The sequence below is a fragment of the Mesoplodon densirostris genome, chromosome 4 (assembly GCF_025265405.1).
Source record: "Mesoplodon densirostris isolate mMesDen1 chromosome 4, mMesDen1 primary haplotype, whole genome shotgun sequence".
NCBI classification, from domain to species: Eukaryota; Metazoa; Chordata; class Mammalia; order Artiodactyla; family Ziphiidae; genus Mesoplodon; species Mesoplodon densirostris.
In genome coordinates, this window is record NC_082664.1 from 10389700 (window position 1) to 10410782 (window position 21083).

At 51.8% G+C, this 21083-nt stretch overlaps 1 protein-coding gene across 8 annotated transcripts in view; it reads left to right on the forward strand.

Annotated features, from left to right (window-relative positions):
- Positions 1-21083, forward strand: part of SYNE3 (spectrin repeat containing nuclear envelope family member 3) — a 100508-nt gene that overhangs the window by 72220 nt on the left and 7205 nt on the right. For 6 of the 8 annotated variants that reach the window (XM_060095685.1, XM_060095682.1, XM_060095681.1 and 3 more), the window contains 8 exons: positions 810-953; positions 1828-1962; positions 5314-5475; positions 5625-5797; positions 6244-6373; positions 7897-8058; positions 9947-10100; positions 11085-11123. In XM_060095685.1, coding sequence (XP_059951668.1) covers positions 810-953; positions 1828-1962; positions 5314-5475; positions 5625-5797; positions 6244-6373; positions 7897-8058; positions 9947-10100; positions 11085-11123 — 1099 coding nt within the window. The remainder of the gene's footprint in view (positions 1-809; positions 954-1827; positions 1963-5313; positions 5476-5624; positions 5798-6243; positions 6374-7896; positions 8059-9946; positions 10101-11084; positions 11124-21083) is intronic. The other 2 variants (XM_060095680.1, XM_060095683.1) reach the window with 1 other exon arrangement.

Below are 21083 nucleotides of genomic sequence, written 5' to 3' on the forward strand. Positions count from 1 at the left end.
GGCCCCTCATCTATCATCTGGGTAGGATTATGGCGCGATCCTTCTCACCTGTCGGCTTCCCACCTCTGCCCCCAAATTCCCTTCTTCACTGATCAAGTCGAACTGTCTTCTGCAGAGAGCTGGGGACTCTCAGATAAGAAGACGCAGAGAAAAACACTTGTAAACTTTAAACCACTGGAGAGCTGGGAGCTAGTATTATTAGGGACACTTCTAAACGGCCACACGAAATCAGAGACATAACATGGGATGTTGTGGCCAGTTTCTTTTAGGTAACAAATGTTTGCTGAGCATCTAATAATGATGATGATGAAAGAGATGGTCTCTGGGGCACTGACCAGGGGCCTGGCACCTGCTAAGAGCATTACATCCCTGGTCTGATCTAATCCACGGAGCAAACGTTTAGCAAACATTTGAGGGTTTGCAGGACAAGTGGTCTGTGTTGCAGCTTCTCAACTCTGCCGCGGTAGCATGAAAGCAGCTGTAAATGAATGGGTGTGGCTGTGTTCCAATAAAACTTTATTTACAAACACAGGCCCCTGGTGGGACTTGGGGTATGTGGTAGGGGATGTAGTTTGCCAGCCCCTGTTCTAGAGGCAGACAACTGTTAGGTGAGGACACTAAGGTCCTCAAGGAGGAGAGTCAAACATCCTCAAGGGCTCCAGGAAGGCTTCCTGGAGGGGGTGGCACCTGAGTGAGTACAAGCCAGCCAGAAGGCTGGAGATAGAGCAGCTAGTCTGTGAGTGTCAGGTTGTACCACAGGGAGCCTGAGAAGAAAGCTGATTTGTGTGCTGCCTGTTCTGTCTCCGCAGAGCTCACTCGCTCAACACAAAGATTTCGGAGCGGCTTTTGATCCCCTGCAGAGAAGGCTCTCAGATCTCCAAATCAGGGTCCAGGCTGAGAATGGGCTTCAGCGGGACCTTCCTGGGAAACAGGCCCAGCTTTCGAGGTTGCAGGTAAGAGGTCTGTCGGGCCTGAGTCACCTCTACTCAGATACTCAGCTGTGCCTAGAAGCAGCCCCCTGCAGTAACAGTAACCAGCAAAGCAGCAGCCAGCCCGAGCCAGATATTTAGACCCTCCCTTGAGAACTGACCTTTCATCTCAAATGAATCTCTGCTGATATACCTGATGGTTCCTGGCCTCAGCAAGGCCTTTAGCACCTCCAAATGGCTGATTCTTGAGCCTAACAAAATGATAGGCTGTCCTTTTGCTTACTCCATGGCTCCAAAGTCTAACATGAATATTTACTTTTAAAGTTGCTTCACTAAGTGGTCCTAATGAGTCCAGAGGCCTTCAGTTAAATAAATGATTTGGGGATTAAGAATAAATGTTTGAAAACACATGGACTGTACATAGGCTGATCATGAATAATTGTTGGCTACATAAGGAGCTTGCCAGTTTTTAAAATGCACGTGAAGCAACAATTATCTTTTTAAAACCCAGGCACAGCTCATACATTACTGGGAGTGTTCTTTGGAAGGTATTAAAAATGATGCATTTGGGGCTTTAAAACTAAAGCTGAGATGTGATTTTTCCTATTAAGAGGTGGTCATCTAGTATGAGTCCAGACGTGAGTTTGTCCCCCAGAGATGCCTTCTGGTCTTTAGCTGTTTATTTTCATGGTGTCTCAGAATATTTTCATCTCATTTTTAAATTCTCACCAGTCCTGAGAGTGGGCTCGTCAGACAGCCATATGGTGCAGCAGATGGAGAGGGGGAGACCCACGGTCCTGGGACCCTCCCGGTCTCTCCCACTCGGAGCCCCCACCCTGATCAGCCTCCACGAGGGGAAGCAGAAAGTGCGCTCCACTCATTCCTTCCTCTCCTGCAGGGGCTACAGGAGGAGGGGCTGGACCTGGGGGTGCAGGTGGAGGCCATGAGGCCTCTCGTCCAGGGGAACTCCCACCACCAGCACAGAATGGACCAGCTCTCCTCTGACCACCAGACCCTGCACAGGTCTCTGGAGGTAAGGGGCCAGCGGAGGGTCTGTGCTGTGACAGAGACGTCTGATGCTCCTGGGGACTTTCTCCCTCTTTTCTTCCTTCGTTCCTTTTCTTTCTCCCTTCCTTTCTTCCCTTCCTCATTCATTCAGGGGCACCTCAATTACTGAGCACCTCCTGTATGCCAGGCAGGGTTCTGGGCTCTAAGGATTGAAGCAGCACGAGCAGGACAGCCAAGGCCCCTGCTCTCCTGGGTTTAAGTTCTGGTGGGTAGATGGACAACGGAGTCAGCAAAGCACGGACCAGGCTGCACACACGCAGCAGTCCCCGTCACGTTTGCTGCGGTAACGCCAGGTTGAAAGGTGGGTCCTGGTGGCCGTTAGCCCCGTATGCAGTGCCCTCTAGTGGCCACCTGGATCTTGCTGGGGTCCACGCAGGATCGATGCCCCTTTGGTCGTGGGACAGCCAATAGGTGTGGGTAGTGGGATGGCTCCTTCAAAACTGGCCTGAGGACAAGTTGAAATGCAGGCTCCAGCCCCACCCTGACACTGATTTAAATGGCGTCCTGGATCTGCATTTGTAAAAAGTGCCCCAGGCGTGCAAAGCCAGCTGTCAGGCAGCCACAGCTCAAGAACGCTAGTCTAAGGCAGGGCTCTCCACCCTTCCGGACCCTGCATGCCCTATGTTAATAACAAATATTCCTGACATCTTTGCAACCCTGGAATTCATAGAGTTATGTGCACAATTTTAGAATTTAATATAAGGCTTTTTCTATTATCAAAAAGAAATAAAAGGAGAGTAATTATAACAAAATAATGCTTCCGGAGCCTGTGCTCCGCAATGGGAGAGGCCACAACAGTGAGAGGCCCGCGTACTGCAAAAAAAAATAATAATAATAATAGATAATGCCTTATAATAACCTATAATGGAAAAGAATCTGAAAAAGAATATATATATATACATATATATGTACATATAACTGAATCACTTTGCTGTACACCTGAAACGTTGTAAATCAACTATACTTCAATTTAAAAAGAAATAAAATTTATTTTTAAATAAACCACTGGTGGCGCAGTGGTTAAGAATCCACCTGCCAATGCAGGGGACACGGGTTTGAGCCGTGGTCAGGGAAGATCCCACATGCTGCGGAGCAACTAAGCCCGTGCGCCACAACTACTGAGCCTGCGCTCTAGAGCCCGTGTGCCACAACTACTGAACCCACGTGCCACAACTACTGAAGCCCACACACGTAGAGCCCGTGCTCCATGATAAGAGAAGCCACCGCAGTGAGAAGCCCGTGCACCGCAACAGAGCAGCCCCCGCTCGCCACAACTAGAGAAAGCCCATGCACAGCAACAGACCCAGCGCAGCCAAAAATAAATAAATAAATACATTAAAAGAAAAAAAAAAGCCCATGTCATACAGTAACCTTTTAGGAAAATAAAATAAAATAAAATAATGCCTTTTGATGAAGTAGGTGCTCCAAGAAGGCTACACCAAAGACATAGGAGGTGGTCGGACCACACTCGCTCTACTCAAGAGCTACAAATGCCTCTAGTGATGAGAGTACTGGAGTAAGACTCTAAGCTCGGGTCACGATAAACAGGTTTTTCATCTCTGTGGACATAAGTAGGACATGAGAAAACCTTGCGAGGTGTGGAGTAGTTCTGCATTGTTGGTCTTAATGGAGGCATAAGGTCTGGATGAATGCATTTAATTCCATTTAATAAATTAACAGCATGTGATCTCAAGGTTGGGGCCGGGAAAGTAGAGAAATAGGTAGGAATCACTGTCCTCGCTCTTCAGGGACCTGCAGAGCCCACAGAAGCAGCAGACATCAGCTTTCATGCCTACATCCAAATGATGAGCTAATGGATTGTCGTAATAATTAGAAGAAGTATTAGCTGAGCATCACAAGGCTTGCAAAATGGTGATATTCCATTTCTCTCATACTTCTTTCTTTCTTGTTTAAATGCTTCTTCAAAGACGTATTGCCCTTCTTTTATTATTTTGGTGCTCAGTGCTTTTTAAATCTAGTAAGTTCTAATAAGTTCTTCCCCCATAGCCCAGGAGATCTTCCTGTCCCCCTGGGGGGCACATACCCCACTGAGCAAGGGGGTGGCTCTTGGAGGCATTGCGTCTGATGTTGGTGCACAGGGGACAGGAGGAGACGGGGGTAGTGACAGTGCAGGGAAGTCCCCAGCTTCTAGTGGCAGCCAGTGGCGTGAACCAGTGTCTGGAATGCAGGAAGGCAGGCCCTACGGTGGCCCAGCAAAGAATCACAAGGACCTAAACTGAGAATCACAGCAAGAGAGGGGACCACAGGCCCTGGGGTCTGACTGGCCTGTGGTGGGCTGAGAGGGAGGGGCTTTGAGGGTCTCAGGCTGGGTGACCAAGAGGACAGAGTGCTGGATACAGCACCCACCTTTTGTGGAGACAGAGATGAACAAGGTCCCAGAGAGCTGAGCCATGATTGACTCAGGAGAGGGGAAACAAAGCAAGACCATTTTAAAGACTTTTTATCAAAGTATAATCATATACAGAAAAGTGAACATCTAATTATGCAGCTTAATGCATTTGTAAAAACAAAAAATCTGCGTTACCAGCACCCAGATCACAGCACAGGACAATACCTGTCCTCGTGCCCCCTCCAGTTGCTGGCTGACACCTGCGAGTAACCCTGACCTTCGACTTGGCATGGCATCGATTGGGTTTGCCTGACTTTATACGTTACTTCAAATGAGTCAGACAGCATATTTCATTTTGTTTCTGGCTTCTAGGTCTCCACACGATGGCTGTAAATCCATCCATAATGTTGCACTAGATTGTTGTGTAGATTGTTCATTCTGGCTGCGGCGGAGGTGAAATAGTCCATCCTGTGAACGTACCTCAATGCATTTGTCCATCTACCATTGACAGGCACTTGGGTAGTTTCCAGTCTGGGGCTCTCAACAAGTAACAGCACACACGTGCCTTTTGGTGAAGCTATGTTCACATCTGATGGGTTACATGCAGGAATGAAACAGTTGGGTCATAGGGATGCCTGTGTTGGGTTTTAGTAGATACAGACCTACGGTCTTCCCAAGTGGTTGCACCCGTTTATGCCCAAACCCGTGACGGACGCGAGCTCCCATCGCCCGTACCCTCACCCAGACCTGGTACTTTCCATAAAAGTAGGACAGGCTTATAGGCACTTTAAACCAGAGTTGGTCTTTCTGGGGTAAATTCCTTGCTCTGTGCAGAAGAGGAGACCAACCCCTCATGTTCTTGGCTGGATGGGGAGCCCTGGGGGCCATCCTCCCCTGGGGCTCAGGCAGGGCTGAGGGTCCTGCAGGGTGAGGTCTCAGCCTGGGTCCCCCGGGGCTGTGCTGCAGGACCTTGTGGACACGTGCCAGCAGAGCGTGCGGGAACATTGCACCTTCAGCCACGAAGTTCTGGAGCTGCGACAGTGGATCTCCTTGCTCACGCAGAAGCTGGAGGCCCACCGCGTGGACACGGGCCCATGGGATGCCCAGTCCCGAGAGGTCGATGTTGAGGTAAGAGGGCTCTCCCCACAGAGAGATTCTGTCCCCTGCATCCCCAAAAAAAGCAGGTTTGGGGGGCCAATGCTCTCATACAGGGGAGCAGAGACCCCCCTCCCCATTACCTTACTCTGTGTGTATGTGTGTGTGTGTGTGTCCTTCAGAAGCTGCTGGACGAATTCCCGGGGAAGGAGGCCCAGCTGCCCCTGATTGAAGCGCGCGGCCGGCTGGTGATGGAGAAGTCTTCTCCGGAGGGGGCTGCTGCGGTCCAGAAGGAGCTGCAGGAGCTGGTGGCGTCTTGGGGGGCCCTGAGGCTGCTGGGGGAAAGCCTGCTGAGGTGAGAGGGCTCCCGGCTCTGCGCCAGGTCTCGGGCAGCCCCCTTCCCAGCCAGGGAGAGCTCAGCCACACTCCTAGAAAAGATGGCTGGGGTCTGCGTGCCAGGCGTGGTGCCAGCTGCCTCCGGGCATCTCGAGGCAATTCTAAGTAGAGACACTAAGAGGGAGGAAACGCCTCAGCTTGGGAATTAGCCTCCTGCCCCTCCTGCTTGGGCCTCACCTGCATCGATGGGTATATGCACCTTGATGACAGTAACGTGAGTCTCTAGCAGGAAACTGGAGATGCAGGTGCCCTGGGGAGGTTCTGACAAACCCGAAGGACAGGCGTGGGCTTGTGAGGACCAGAAGTTGGCTCCCACAGCCTGGTGCCCTAATTCTGTTCCTTCTCCCGTGACCCGGGGAGTCCCCATCCCATCACCACGTTGACTGGGCTGGTTTGTCTTCTCAGCCTCATCAGAAACCAGCAGCTGCAGAGGATGGAAGTGGATTTGGGGAAGAAAATGATTTTCACCAACAACATCCCAAAGACTGGGTTTCTCATCACCCCCACGGATCTTACTTTCCGACACCACCGTCAGGTGAGTCCGTCTAGTGGGGCTTCCGGGGAGGGACCAGATCCTGAGTCAACTGATGGTTGGAAGCTGTCTCCAGCAAAGTCCCTTCCCTGCCTGGGGCCACATGCTCATCTCAGGACTGGACCATGTCCCATCTCAGGTGAGCCTGCCCGGTAGTGGCACCAGAGCTCCCTGTGCCACTGGACAGAGGAATTCTGAGACCCCAGACCCAGGGGTCCCCACTAGGGAAGGTCCCAGGCATCCCTCGGGCAGACAGGCCCTCACCCCCAGAAACCCCGGCTACTGCCTTTACAGGAAGAGTGTCGAGGTTGGAAGCTTTCTGCTGACCCCAGATGCAAACCGAAAGCACACAAGATGGGTATTTTTTGTGCCCTAAACTGTATTTTGTAAAAAGATCTAACCTATCTACATTGTATCATCCATCCCTTCCCTTGACTGGCTTTAAAAAATGATACCACATTGAAAAGAAATCCATTCCTTTTTCCTCAAAGACAACACGTCCATTCAGTTGTTTTCCCATTCATTCTTTCATTTCCCCATCCAGAAAGCACCTCTGACTGTTACTATGTCCTCAGGACTGTGCTTGGAGCTGAGACACAGCTGTCAATAAAACAGAGACGCTTCCCACCCTCAGAGAACGTAGAAGCCAGTACAGAGCTTTTCAGACTGTCATGTGCCTCCAGATCGTGTTAAAAGGCAGATTCTGATTCAGCAGGTCTGGGCTGGGGCCCGTCACTCTGCATTTCTACAAGCTCCCAGGAGATGCTTAGGCTGCTGGGCCTCGGAGCACATTTTGCGGAGCAAGGAAATGGGAACCACAAGGCAATAGAATAAGGGTTTACAGAACATGCGTTTCTCGGAGGCAGAGGGGCCAGGCGCTATGGCAGCCTGTTGCAGAGTGATGTGACCTGCGGTAGCGAAGCCCTCCTGGGAGAAAGGAAATGTCGGGGGATCCTCATGGCTGAGTGGGAGTCAAGGAGAGGAGTGGAAGGGGTGCATCCCACGCAGAGGAGGCCACGTGTGCAAAGACCGAGGGAGAAAGCACCGGTGCCAGGGGCCGGGACGTCTGTTGGCTCTGGCTCAGAGGAGGGGCAGGTGGCACGGTCTGCAGAGCCAGGCAGAGCCGGAACCTGAGGCTCTCAGGCCACGTCAAGGAGTGAGAGGCCACTAAAGTGTATAAGTGAGGCTCAGCTGAGTGGCTTGCATTTTAGATAGATCACTCCGGCCGCATAGCCTGAAGGGGGACAAAAGTGGCAGAAGGTGACCACTGTTAAAGACATCCTGGTAAGGGATGATGCTGGCTGTCTCCAGGAGACCAGGGAGGTGACAGTGAGGAATGTCCTTGGCCCCTAAACATGGCCACATTGAGTAGAGATGCATTCCTCATCCCCCCCGCCAGGTGTCTCTTATAACCCTTTGGGCATCCTCAGCTCCACCCCTCTGCTCAGATGGAATCCCCAGGACATGTGGCAAGTGGACTGTTTTCAGAAACTCTGATGCGTTGGTCATGCTGTGCCTTCCCGCAGACAAATGTGCTTCAGGAGGAGGAAGGCAGCTGTGAAGATTTCTCCCAGCTCCTGAGGAACTTTGAGCACCGGTTGCAGGTGGATAATTCCAAGTTGGTTAGAATCATCGCCATGAGAACTGCCACCACCAAGGACCTGAGGACCAGAGAAACAAAACTACAGGTTTGTTCCCAAGGAAAGGCCCTGTTTCCGAAGGATTTGCCCCCAGAGATGTGCTTGTCGCCAGGGAGTTCTAAAAACAGGAGCACATACATAGCTCTTGAGCTGTTCTGGCTTGTGTATAAATGATAGGTTTAGGGCTTCCCTGGTGGCGCAGTGGTTGAGAGTCCGCCTGGCGATGCAGGGGACACGGGTTCGTGCCCCAGTCCGGGAAGATCCCACATGCCGCGGAGCGGCTAGGCTCGTGAGCCGTGGCCGCAGAGCCTGTGCATCCGGAGCCTGTGCTCCGCAACGGGAGAGGCCACAACAGTGAGAGGCCCGCGTACGGCAAAAAAAAAAAAAAAAATGTTTAAAACTTTTTTGCCTCAGGGCTTCCCTGGTAGCACAGTAGTTAAGAATCTGTCTGCCAATGCAGGGGACAAGGGTTCGATCCCTGGTCCAGGAAGATCCCACAGGCCACAGAGCAACTAAGCCCGTGCGCCACATCTACTGAGCCTGCGCTCTAGAGCCCGCGAGCCACAACTACTGAAGCCCGTGTGCCTAGAGCCCGTGCTCTGCAACAAGAGAAGCCACCGCCATGAGAAACCCGCGTGTAGCGATGAAGACCCAACGCAGCCAAAAATACATAGATAAATTTGAAAAAAATAAAAGAAGAAAACTTTTTTTTTTTTTTTTTTTTGCGGTACGTGGGCCTCTCACTGTTGTGGCCTCTCCCTCTGCGGAGCACAGGCTCCAGATGCGCAGGCTCAGCAACCATGGCTCACAGGCCCAGGCGCTCCACGGCATGTGGGATCTTCCCGGACCCGGGCACGAACCCGTGTCCCCTGCATCGGCAGACGGACTCCCAACCACTGCGCCACCAGGGAAGCCCAAGAAAACTTTTTTGCTTCAAATATTTTAGGAGAACCATCCATTCATTCATCTATTCATTCAACCTACTGCTGTGGTCCCCAACTTGGAAAATACCACCACTAATCACAATTCTTTTATCGGTTAACTCTCGCTATGTAACAAGCCATTCCAACAGTTTGTAGCTTAAGAGAACAACTGTCTATTTAATTCATGATTCTGAAGTTTGGCAATTCAGACTGAGGTCAGCTGGGCAGTGCTTCTGATCTTGGCTGGGTGCCCTTATTTGTAGACCAGCAGGGTGGCTGTCCTCTGGAGTTTGGTGGGCTATTCGAGATGATCATGAGGTGCACCACACATCTCTTATCCTGCTGCAGGGCAGCCTGGGCTTCCCAGAACACAGGCAGGGTCTGAGAGAGCGAGTGGGGGCATGCAAGGCCTTTTCAGGCCTAGGCTGGAAACTGGCACAACATCGTTTCCCCTGCATTCTGTTGGACAAAGAAAGTCACAAGGCCAGCTCAGATTCAAGGGGAGAGAAAATAGACTCCACCTCTTGATGGGAAATATTGCAAAGTCATATTTCAAAAGGCGTGGATATGGCAGGGGGCTGGAGGCATAATCCATCTACCACAAATCTTTCTCCTTCTCCCACATCGAATTAGTCGCCAAGCCCTTCTTGATTCCACCCCCTGGGTTTTTGTTGTTTGTTTCCTCACTACCACTGTCTTAATCTAGGCATTTATCATTTTTGACCTTGACTCTGACAATAGCCTCCAAGCTGGCCTCCCTCCTTCCTGTTGGGTCCCCATCTCAGTAGTGGCCCATTCTGTAGCCAGAGTGACCGTTCAGAATCCTAAATATGACCTTGTCTTCCCCCAGGGAAAACATTTCAGTGTAGAGTTCAACCTCCCGAGTTTATCACGCAGGGCCTTATTCTGTTGGCTGCCTCTTAAGTGAAATCTGAATGGCTTCTCCTTACCAACCAGGTGGGACCTCCTCAGCCACTTGGAAGGCACACATGACCCTGTCTTTCTCCCTCTAGGAGCTGGAGGCTCGGGTACCAGAAGGTCAGCATCTCTTTGAAAACCTCCTTCGTCTCAGGCCAGCAAGGGGGTCCTCAGATAAGCTGGAGGATCTGCGCTACCGGTGGATGCTCTACAAGTCCAAACTAAAGGACTCCAGCCACCTGCTTGTAGGTGCTAAGGATGCACAGGTCCCAGGCCCTGGGGAGACATAGCTGGGCCCGCATCCACTCTGCCCCATGCCTCCACAGACCAGGCTGAGGGGACCACTCAGAGAGAGGAGACGGAGACTCATGGGTCCTAGGCGCGTGACTTGCAGTTTGTCATTTGGCCCTCCTGCCACCCAGTGAGGCTGGAGCTCCCATAACAACAGCTTTGCTACTTACCAACCTGAAACCGTTACGTGCATCGTCCCATTCAGGGCTTACAGCAGCCGGAGGAATTGCATCTCCAGCCTTGAGAGTGGGGCTGAGACTCTGAACCGTTAAAAAACTCACCCAAGTTCACGTGGCTAGGAAGGGGCAAAGCCAGCACCAAACGCACCCTGGTGTTGGAGGCATGACAGCGGGAACGCTGGAGGCCCCCTCCTCCACGAACCTGCTCTGTGACCCTGAGGAAGCACCTTCCCCCTAGGCGCCCCCAGGTCTCACACAAACCAATAACAATAGCTAAACTCATAACAGCCTTTACTGAATGCTATGTCCTTACGGCCTTATAATGGAGGTGCCGTTATTATTCCCTGACAACTGATAGGGAAACTGAGGCACGGAGGTTAATCCAAGGACAGGGTGGGTGGCCTCCTGGAGCCCTTTAGGCCCTCAGGCCCCAGACTCCAAGCTTTGGGGGCTGCAGCTTTTCTGGCCCAGAAACAGCCATGTCGGCCACTAGGTGTCACCCCAACCCCAGCCAGGTCAGCATGCCCGTGGCCTTGGCTCAGGGCTTCCCAGACTGGATCCCACCTGGGCCCCATGCGCGTTAAAAAGCTCATTAACTTGAATCACCTGCTGGTTCAGCCTGTCCAGATGACCAGAAGTTTTAAAGAAACACTCCCCTGACAAAATGAATATTCCATTACAGGCTCTGCTGGCATTTAAGCTTCACTCACTTAACTTCGTGTTTTTTTTTTTTCCCTTTTCCTCTCCTTACCTAAAATACCAGACGCAGAGTTCTCCAGGGGAGCCGACTGGATTCCAAAAGGTACGGTGTCTGCCATCTGCTCCACACAGCTAGAGGGCAGGGCGTTTGGAGGGTTGCTGGGCCTTCGACGCTGGGGCAGGACCCCTGGGCTTTCTGGAAGGTTCCATGAGGTCTGAGGGACGTTTCTGGGGAATCGGCTGTGGGCTGCACTGTGCTGGGCCCCGGGGGTCCTTGCTCTCAGGGATACACAGCGTGTCCTCAGCTGTGACGGGACACGGGGACGAGTGAGCAAGGACACTGCTGTGACCGCAGTCGTTAAACTGGGACGGTCCCAAGAGACCTGGACCATTCCGGGTCACTGGACCTCGCGGCCACCTGAGTAGTAGACGGGCATCCGGGGGGGACAAAAGGGGAAGGGGTGAAGCGCTCAGAGCCCCTCCCATGGGGCTTGCGGGCCAAAGCAACGACAGTAACAGCAGGAATCATAGTCATGATGAGGAATAAGAATTATTACTCTAGATGCTACGTGTTGACCGTCCAGCCTGTGCCAGGTTCTGTGCCAAATCGCGGTGAGGGCGTTTCACTTAACTGTCCCCTAGACACCCAGCAGGCATCGTTACCGCCATGTTAAGCATAAGGCAAACAAGGAAAGGCAAGATCGGAGTGACAGGTCCAGTCAAGGCGCACGGCTCCTGAGTGGCCTCTGGCCTCTGCCTCCTAAGCCCACACGTAACCATCCACGCTGGGCCTTGGAGAAAGCGTCCCTGGGGGCTGGAGGCTCTCCCCACTTCTGGAAAAGTCCAGTGTACATTGGTGTCCCCAGTGCCGCCTTTTCTGAGAGCACGCTTGTTGTCCTGACAAGCGCTGGCTCATGACGTGCGCCTGCAGCACTCTCTGCTCCAAAGAGCCCCGGGGCCACGAGATCCCTCGGGCCCTGCAGTCTGTGTTCCCAGGGGCTCTGTCCACCTGGACTTCTTGGTCTCCGGCTGGTGTTCATGTCTCCATCTGTGGGACAGCATGTGTCCCCGGGACTGGCTGGGGCAGTCACAAGACCAGTGCTGTGCTCTGGGCCTGGCGTCCACCAGCTTTGCGGCCTTGGGCAAGTTGCTTTGACTCTTGGGGCTTTACTTTCCCCATCTGTAAAATGGAACCATCAGTGCCGACTTTATTCACTTCATGAACGAATTTTGAAGATCATGTGAACTGTTAGTTCGTTCTTTAGAGGAGACCCGGAAGCCCTGGTTTCCCCCCTAATTTAGAAGAACAGAGGGCCTCCTCCTGAAGTAGGGGAGCACATCAGGAAGGCAGGGGGGCGCACACAGCCCAGCCTGACTCCTGGTGGCACAGGGGGGCTCAGGTGTCTCCAGCTCCTGCTCTTTAAGGCTCTCTGGTTGGGAGCCCCCATCTATGTAGCTCCCAGGCCAGAGTCCAGGGGCACTCATGTCTGGGTCCTGTGGTGTTTTTGAGTAGGGGGACGCTTGGCTGGCTGACACCAGTCCTGCAGTGCAGACTCAGGTCCCTGGCAGCCTGAAACTGGGTTCATGGGGAGTGTTCACAACCCTAGGTTCATTGGCCGGTTCCTCATTCGTTCATTTCACAGATATGTACTGAGCACTGAGTTTGTACCAAGCACTGTTTCAGGTACTTGGGATAGCTCACCAGAGCAAAGGACTGCTCGGGGAGTGCTGGGTGGAGGGGTTTGGGAGAGAGGCTCACACCCACAGCTGGTGTTGCCCACACGATGTCGAGTCTCTGGCCAGGGGCCGCCCAAGGACAGCAGTAGCTTGAGGTCTTTAGAGCTACAAGGTTGATCTTATCTATGACTGTCCCACGTTGGGCACAGTTTCGTGGGATATGCAAAGCAGGCAGACTCTAAATGGCTAAAAGAAATCTGTTTATTCAGGCTTCATTTCAAAACAAATGGATGTGTGAAGGTTTGAGTTTGGTGCTGGCTGGCTTTTGAGCTCATGGGTCTCAGCCCCCTGTGAAGAAGCAAGCAACTCAGAAGCCAACCTACAGAGGCCATCTGGGGCTCCTTTTTATGAGCTTGTTTCAGCACAGATTTCTGGGTCCCACATCCAGAGTTTCTGATGCATTAGGTCTGGGGGGTGCCTAGGATCTGCATTTCCATCGAGCTCCCAGATGACACTGATGCTGCTGGCCTGGGGACCAGACTTTGAGAACCACTGCTGTACGCTCTGGATCTGAGTCCAGGATCCACCATTGCTGTGTGTGACCGTTGGCGAGTCACTTAACCAGGGTTTTCCAAGGAATAAAATGCGGGTCTGCTGAATGAATAATTCTTATCGTAAACCAGCAGATTCTTAATTGCCATGTAAATGAGGACCGAGGAGAGGTCTGCAGTCACTGCCTCTGCTTCGCTTCCTGATGGCAGAGGGACAGTGCCCTTCTGGGGGGAGCAGTGGGGGGGGGATCCGCCCGCTGGTGGGGCTCTGCTGTTGTTTGGCTGGGAGGGGTGTGCACATGCGTGTGTGGGGCTCTGCACATACACATGCAGGTCTGCACATACACACGCAGGTCTGACAGGTAGAAAATAGGTGCTGTTTTTCGAGGTTGTAATCTTGCCAACTTAAAAACATTCCATATATTATTTTTAGTCCAAAGGGAAGGGGGAAAAAAAAAAGAAAAAGAAAACCCTGCCCCAAAGCTAATTATTTATGAGCAGTTGGCTCTCCACACTTTTTTTCTCTCCACACACCAAGCCACTGAAAGCTCCAACTACATCAGTGGCTTCAGCCTGCTTGTTTATATAAACAGAATAATTAAGATTTATTAAATTTGCAGCTGCCTACACACTTGCCAGCTCAGTGCCACCGGATACGTCTGCTTGAAGCAATCAGACACATGAAATGTCATTGCTTTTCGAGCTGCTGTTGGGCTGTGAGTCGACTAAATTCCTGCGCTGGTTCAGGGAAGTGGGCCTACCTGAGACAGCCTGTTAGTTGAGGAGGGGATTTGCCAATGCTTGGCTTTGCCGGCGTGCACTAGGCAGGGCCACATGCCCGTGTGCAGGCATGGAGAGCGGATTCCTCCCGGGCATCCCATGCTGTGGCCTCTGGGAGATGGGTCCAGACGGTGAGAGACTCGAGAGTGGCATTTTATTCACTTGCCTATAGTTCACAGGTTTTAGACTCATAATTACTCACATTTTCACCTCTCTGGAATGGGGGTGTCCTATTACAATCTAGTTTTCCCAGCGAAGACTGGGGTTTACCTTTTTCTGCCACCTGGGACACTTTCCACCTGAGATTTCTTTAAATTAAAATCTCTCCTTGGAGGTTGAGTTTTGTTTTCCATTGGACCACACTGGTTGTGTCCACTTAGATGACCCACCTCTGGGAGCTCTGGACTGAGGTTCAAATTCTCGGGGTAGACTTTATTTCCTGCCCGCACCCAGTGCCAAGATAAGACCTGGGATTTCCTTGCTTCCCCTTTCGGTGGGGTGGGATTAACCCTCGGTTCCCCCTGACCCTGGAGGCATAGCCCCGTGTGGCCCCGGCATTATGTGGGATCTCCAATCAGACGCTCCATCTTGGTTGTTGGGTCTCTTTCTTTCTTAGCGGTGTGTAAAATGGTGCTGCACCTTACGGTCAGCATGGTAGAGCAGAAGAAATATTGTCAGACCAAATCTCAGAACTCACTAAATCTCTTAGTGAGTTTCCCACGTTAGGCAATAACTTTCTCTCACAATAGCTATGCTTTTTTTTTCTTTTCATTTGTTAGTTCACTTTATTATTCATTCAATAGCTATGCTTTTAAAAAATCATCACTATTGGGCTTCCCTGGTGGCGCAGTGGTTGGGGGTCCACCTGCCGATGCAGTGGACACAGGTTTGTGCCCTGGTCCGGGAAGATCCCACATGCCGCGGAGCGGCTGGGCCCGTGAGCCATGGCCGCTGAGCCTGCGCGTCCGGAGCCTGTGTTCCGCAATGGGAGGGGCCACAGCAGTGAGAGGCCCGCGTACCGCAAAAAAAAAAAAGAAATCATCACTATTAACCAGAGTTCATAGTTAACATTAGGGTTCACTTTTTGTGTTGCACGTTCTATGGGCTTTGACAAATGTATGATGACATTGTAGTGTCATGCAGAATGGTGTCACTGCCTTAACCTTCGCCCAGCTCTTCCTCTTTATCCCTCTCCCCTCCCCCAGAGCCCCAGCAACCACTGATCTTGTTACTTCTTTCACTTAGCAACATGCACTTGAGTTTCCTCCATGCCTTCCTGTGGCTGGTATTTCATTTCCTTTTACACGGAATAACATTCCATTGTAGGGATGTACCATTTACAGTCTTTTATAGCCTTTTCTGCAGTCCAGGATCCAACCTAGGATCACACGTTACATTCAGTCATCACACCTCTTTAGTTTCCTCTAAGCTGGGACCAGTCTTCAGTTTTTCTTGACCTTGACCCTCTTGAGTACAGGCCAGATATTTTGTGGAATGTCCCTCCCTTTGGGTTTCCCCACTCTGCATTTCTGGAAAGCACATCCCAGAAGTGATGCTGTGTTCTTAGTGCATCTTACTGGGAGACGTGATACTGATACACCCCCGTATTGGTGATGCCGATTCTGATCACGTGATGAAGGTGGTGACTGCCAAATTTCTCGCCTGTGAAACTGCTCTCATGTCTTTTATAATTCATAAGAACTAACTGCTCAGAGACCCTAGAAATACAGCGCCTCTTTCTTACGTGGTCACATCCACCGGGTTCTCCAGGGCCTCTTTCCCTCTCACGACTCACTCTCTCCCCAGCAGTTCCTTCCTGCCGTGGCTTTGTTCCCCGACTCTAGGCCTCTCTGTCTCTCTCTGGTCCACCTCTGGTCTGGGTCTCCTTCTAGCTTCAGTCCCAAGGCCCAACCAAGCCTGTGGGATGTTTACCCGGGAGACTCCTCGACTCAGCGTGTCTAAAGCTGACCTCACTGTATTCCCTGTGTCCAGCCAAACCCCGGTCCCCATATCAGCAAAGCATCTTCACTACCCAGTCTTCCCAGCTGGATGCCTCTGGGTCACCTTAGACCCTCACTGACCTTGGTTCTGTCCTAGACACAAAAGAGCCTGGTCATGGATGGATCTCAGATGAGGAGAGATGAGGGAGGGAAGGGAGGGGAAGGGGGCCTTGTGTCCATACGTCTGCTGCTGAGCGGGGCCCTGTCCTCTCTTTTTTTTTTTGATGTTGGGGGTAGGAGTTTATTAATTAATTAATTTATTTTTGCTGTGTTGCGTCTTCGTTTCTGTGCGAGGGCTTTCTCTAGTCGTGGCGAGCGGAGGCCACTCTTCATCGCGGTGCGTGGGCCTCTCACTATCGCGGCTTCTCTTGTTGCAGAGCACAGGCTCCAGACGCGGAGGCTCAGTAGTTGTGGCTCACAGGCCTAGTTGCTCCGCGGCATGTGGGATCCTCCCGGACCGGGGCTCGAACCCGTGTCCCCTGCATTAGCAGGCGGACTCTCAACCACTGCGCCACCAGGGAAGCCCTGTCCTCTCTTGAGTAATAATAAGGTCAGTCCTCAGTCCGATCATTTCATCCAGAGGTTTTCCCATCCATCATGAAACCACCTCCGAAAAGCCAGCTCAGACCGTCTCATCTTCATCCTCCCCCAAACCAAGACAGGGGGCTGGGAAAACACAGTTCTGTAGCCTGACCATCGCATGCAGGGCTGGCCCAGGGAGGAGATAACGTTAACCCCGCCCCACCCCGGCCTCTGCCCTTCTGTGCCTGGGTGGGAGCTCTCCGCCGCCTCTGAGCACGCCTGGGGAATGAGTTTGGGCTCTAACTCAGTGCTTCGGCACCAAGAACTTAGCGACAAAGATATTCAAGGTGCTGTGGGCAGGACCCAGCCCAGGATCTGTGATGTCCTGGGACTCCCTGTACTGGTCAAGGAGACACAGCCCCCTGCTGGGGGTTCTCGAGGAAGGCTAGTGGGAGCAAGCCAGCCAGCACGTGGCTTGGCATCTGTCAGAGGAACCTTCAGGGACTGAATTCATTGCCAAGTGAGAGTCTAGTGAGGGACATCGGTGCTGGTCCATCTTGAATAGCCAGAGAAAAGCTGGCCCCTGCCCATCACCTTGAGCTCTTGGCGCTGGCCCGGAAGCATCTTTGTGCTGGAGAATGAGACCGAACTAGCTCCTGGGAAAGACCCTGCAAGCCCAAGTGGTGTTGCCGTGGAACTTCCATACCCAGGGCCCCGGGTCAGGGTGGGACCAGCTTCAACAGAGGCCCAGGGGGACTTTTGTCATTGTTGCTGCTGTTACTTATGAGAAATGCCACATGGGATGGTGGGAAGAGCCTGGCTGTGGAGCTGTGCTGGCAATTTGAGCCTGTCCGTGTGACCTTGGGCTGGTTATTTCCTGTGGGCTCAGTTTCTTCCTCTGAGAAATGGGCACAGGGTACCTCCCAGAGCTGGGCAGGAGCTCAGGAAGCCCGTGAGTGAGGAGACGAGCTGAGCGCGGGGCTGGAGTGTGCTCAGTGTTGTTCATTAACGTGTGGACCCAGATGTTCTGGGGGAGCCATCAGGACAGCGTGGACAGTTCACGGACAGGCACCGAGGGAGGGAGGAGCAGATGGCCAGATGCACAGGAAGGGAAAGAGCCTTTTATTCATTGTTTCATTCTTTCAGTAGATATTTATTGCACATAGCTGAAGATACAGCCATGAACCAAACTAATGTAGACCCTAGCTCCAAGGAGCCAAGGGGAACACAGACTTTAAGTGGTAACCCAAAGGAAAGGTATGGGTGCCATGAGAATGTGTAATGGGCCTTTTTTTTTTGGTTTAGAGGCAGAGAATGTTCCCCTGAGGAAGCGACTCACAAGTTGAGATTAGAATGATCAGTAGGAGCTAACCAGGTGCATTAGAGAAAGGAGGGAAATGGGTCTTCCAGCAGAAGGGATAACCTGTGCAAAGGCCCTGTGGCAGGAGGATGTGAGGGCCTTTAAGGGGCCAAGAGGTGGCATTTAGGGAGAGCAGTGTCTTCCTTTCTGATGGGGCTGAGGAGGTTGATAGTGTCTGATTCTTGGCACCCTGGGTGCAGGGGGAAGCTTAAGGGTCTAGTAGAAGCTGCCCATCTGCCCTGGGCAGTTGGAGGAGTAAAGGAATGAGTATTTGCCAAGGACCATTGGCATGTTGGCTCATCATTTGCATGTTGAGCGTAACCTGCATTGACCTATTCATCCTTATGACTCTGGCAGGCAGGTGTCAGTCTCCCTTTGCCTTGACAGATGGAGGCACTGAGGCTCAGAGAGGCTGAGTGACCTGTCCTAGGTCACACAGCTGGGAAGCGACAGGGCCAGGGTTAGAACCCAGGACTCCAAGCCTTTTCTTTCCCCCACATCCTTTTTCATCAATGGCAGAAGATTAAATCACATTTACTGTGATAAACTCATCTTGCCTGAACTCCTCAAAACTGCAGAGTCTCAGGTTCGTGGGAGATATTGGAGGACTCAAGCATTTAATCACCCTCCACGACATCACCTGCTTCCTCCCCACCACCACGTGCTATCAACGCTCTGCTTCCACACCCTAAGGAATGGGGAGCTTATCACTTCTCGAGGAAGCCCCTTCTCTCTTTGGATAGCTCTAACGGGTCAGAACACACGTAGCACTTTCTATGGGGAAACTGAGGCACAGAGAAGCTGCCAGATCTGGGAAGAGCTGAGATTGTCAATTTCTTTGTTGTCTTCTTAGACAGTAGTTCATGCCTATTTGTGTGTGTGTGCGTGCACACATTTGTCTTCTAAGCATTTGAGAATCGTATTAAAGTGTGTCTTCTATTTTAAAGGGCATTTTAGAATTCAGGTCCCTCAAAACGAAGATGTGAGCTCTGTGTGAATAGACATGGGGCAGGCAGCAGGACTCCTTGAAAAAGATCACCCCTTGTCAACACTTGTCAATGCAAGCACGCTTTGGACCTTCAGAGTTGTTTTCCCCAGCGGATCGTGGCCAAGGCACAACTCCTCACTTAAATAAGCAAAGTGTTAGCTCTGAGAAAGGAGAAGCAAACAGGACCCTTAGACACAGATCTCCACCTGGGAGACCACTAATTACACGTTTTCAGTTGTGGTGTGAACCCAGGCTAGGGAGGGCCTGCATGTTGCCTCACCCTCTTTCCCTCTCCTGGGTGGGTCAGAGATTTGGAATCGGGCAAAGTCAACATGAAGTGTCAAAGAGTCAAGTTAGGGGCTTCCCTGGTGGCTCAGTCGTTGAGAGTCCGCCTGCCGATGCAGGGGACGCGGGTTTGTGCCCCGGTCCAGGAGGATCCCACATGCCGCGGAGCGGCTGGGCCCGTGAGCCATGGCCACTGAGCCTGTGCGTCCGGAGCCTGTGCTCCGCAATGGGAGAGGCCACAATAGTGAGAGGCCCGCGTACCGCAAAACAAACAAACAAAAAAAAACAGAGTCAAGTTAGAGCCCCCAGAGACTGAGGCATTGCTACATGAGTCAAGTAGGTGGGTAAGAGCACGTGGCAGCTAGGTCTGACCCAGCCTAGCAGCTGTGGGAAGATTCTGTCTCCTCTGTGGACATCGTTCAGCTATTTAAATGACACACACACAGACACACACACACACACACACACACGCACACACACACTCTCCTGAAGTCACTGCTGAGATAAATGTAGCCAGCAATGCTTCTCCATTGTGTGGGTTGTAAGAAGTCTGTTTTTACAAAATCAGTGTCTAGGGCCTTTGGTGAGTGAGAACACCTGAAGTTGGAGGCATAGGGTCAAGTGTTATCAACATGGAGGGGATAGTTGGGGCAGGAGAGTGGGTGAGATGACTCAGGTATGAGAGGTAGAGAGAGAGAAGTGCTCAGGTCAGAACCTCGCAGAAACACCTGCATCGTTCCTCTCAGCATCATCCCCACCACCATCAGCATCACTATTATCACCACTATCATCATTATTTTTTTTTATTTTATTATTTTTTTTTGCGGTACGCGAGCCTCTCACTGCTGTGGCCTCTTCCGTTGTGGAGCACGGGCTCCGGACGCGCAGGCTCAGTGGCCATGGCTCACGGGCCCAGCCGCTCCACGGCATGTGGGATCTTCCCTGACCGGGGCACGAACCCGTGTCCCCTGCATCGGCAGGCGGACTCCCAACCACTGTGCCACCAGGGAAGCCCACCACTATCATTATAATCATCCTCACCATCATCATCACTATTATCATCATCACTATCATCCTCATCTTCATCCTCACCATCCTCCTCATCATCATCATCACCATCATTATCATCACTTGACTTGGTACCCTGGAAAGTGAACCTTTGGTTCTTTAGGGAGCCAGTAGGTATATTCTATAATAATAGTACTAGTAATAAGAGCGTATATACTTTTAAAAAAAAATTATTTATGTATTTATTTACTTATTTTGGCTGCACCAGGTCTTAGTTGCGGCACGCGGGATCTTCGTCGCGGCATGCAGGCTTCTTAGTTGTGGCACATGGACTCTTAGATGTGGCATGTGGACTTCTTAGTTGCGACATGCATGCGGGATCTAGTTCCCCGACCAGGGATCAAACCCAGGCCCCCTGCATTGGGATCACGGAGTCTTTACCCACTGGAACACTGGGGAAGTCCCAAGAGCATATATACTTTTTAATTGGTGTATAAATGTACTTTGCTTTGAGTCCTCACCACAACCTGGAAAATGCGGGTAGGTGTTTTATCCCCATTTTGCAGAGAAGGATACTGAGGCTTAGAGAAGTTATGGACATAGCTAGTGTGTGACAGAGTCTTCCCTGGAGCCCAGTTGGCCAAGCTCCTGAGGACTGGGCCCCTGCCCTGCACCATGCTGTATCTTGACTGTGGGGCCTCCACTTTACTGGGTGGCCGGCTCTTGGCTGTGCACTCCCATGAAGTTGCAACCCAGCCAGTCCCTCTAGGATTTAGGAAATGTCCTTTGGCTGCTTTCATGGACATCGCAGCAAAGAAACCCGTTAGACGTTTGACTTGTGAGATTGGCATTCAGGTGATATTGAGGGTGTTGATGATGAAGATGTTGATGA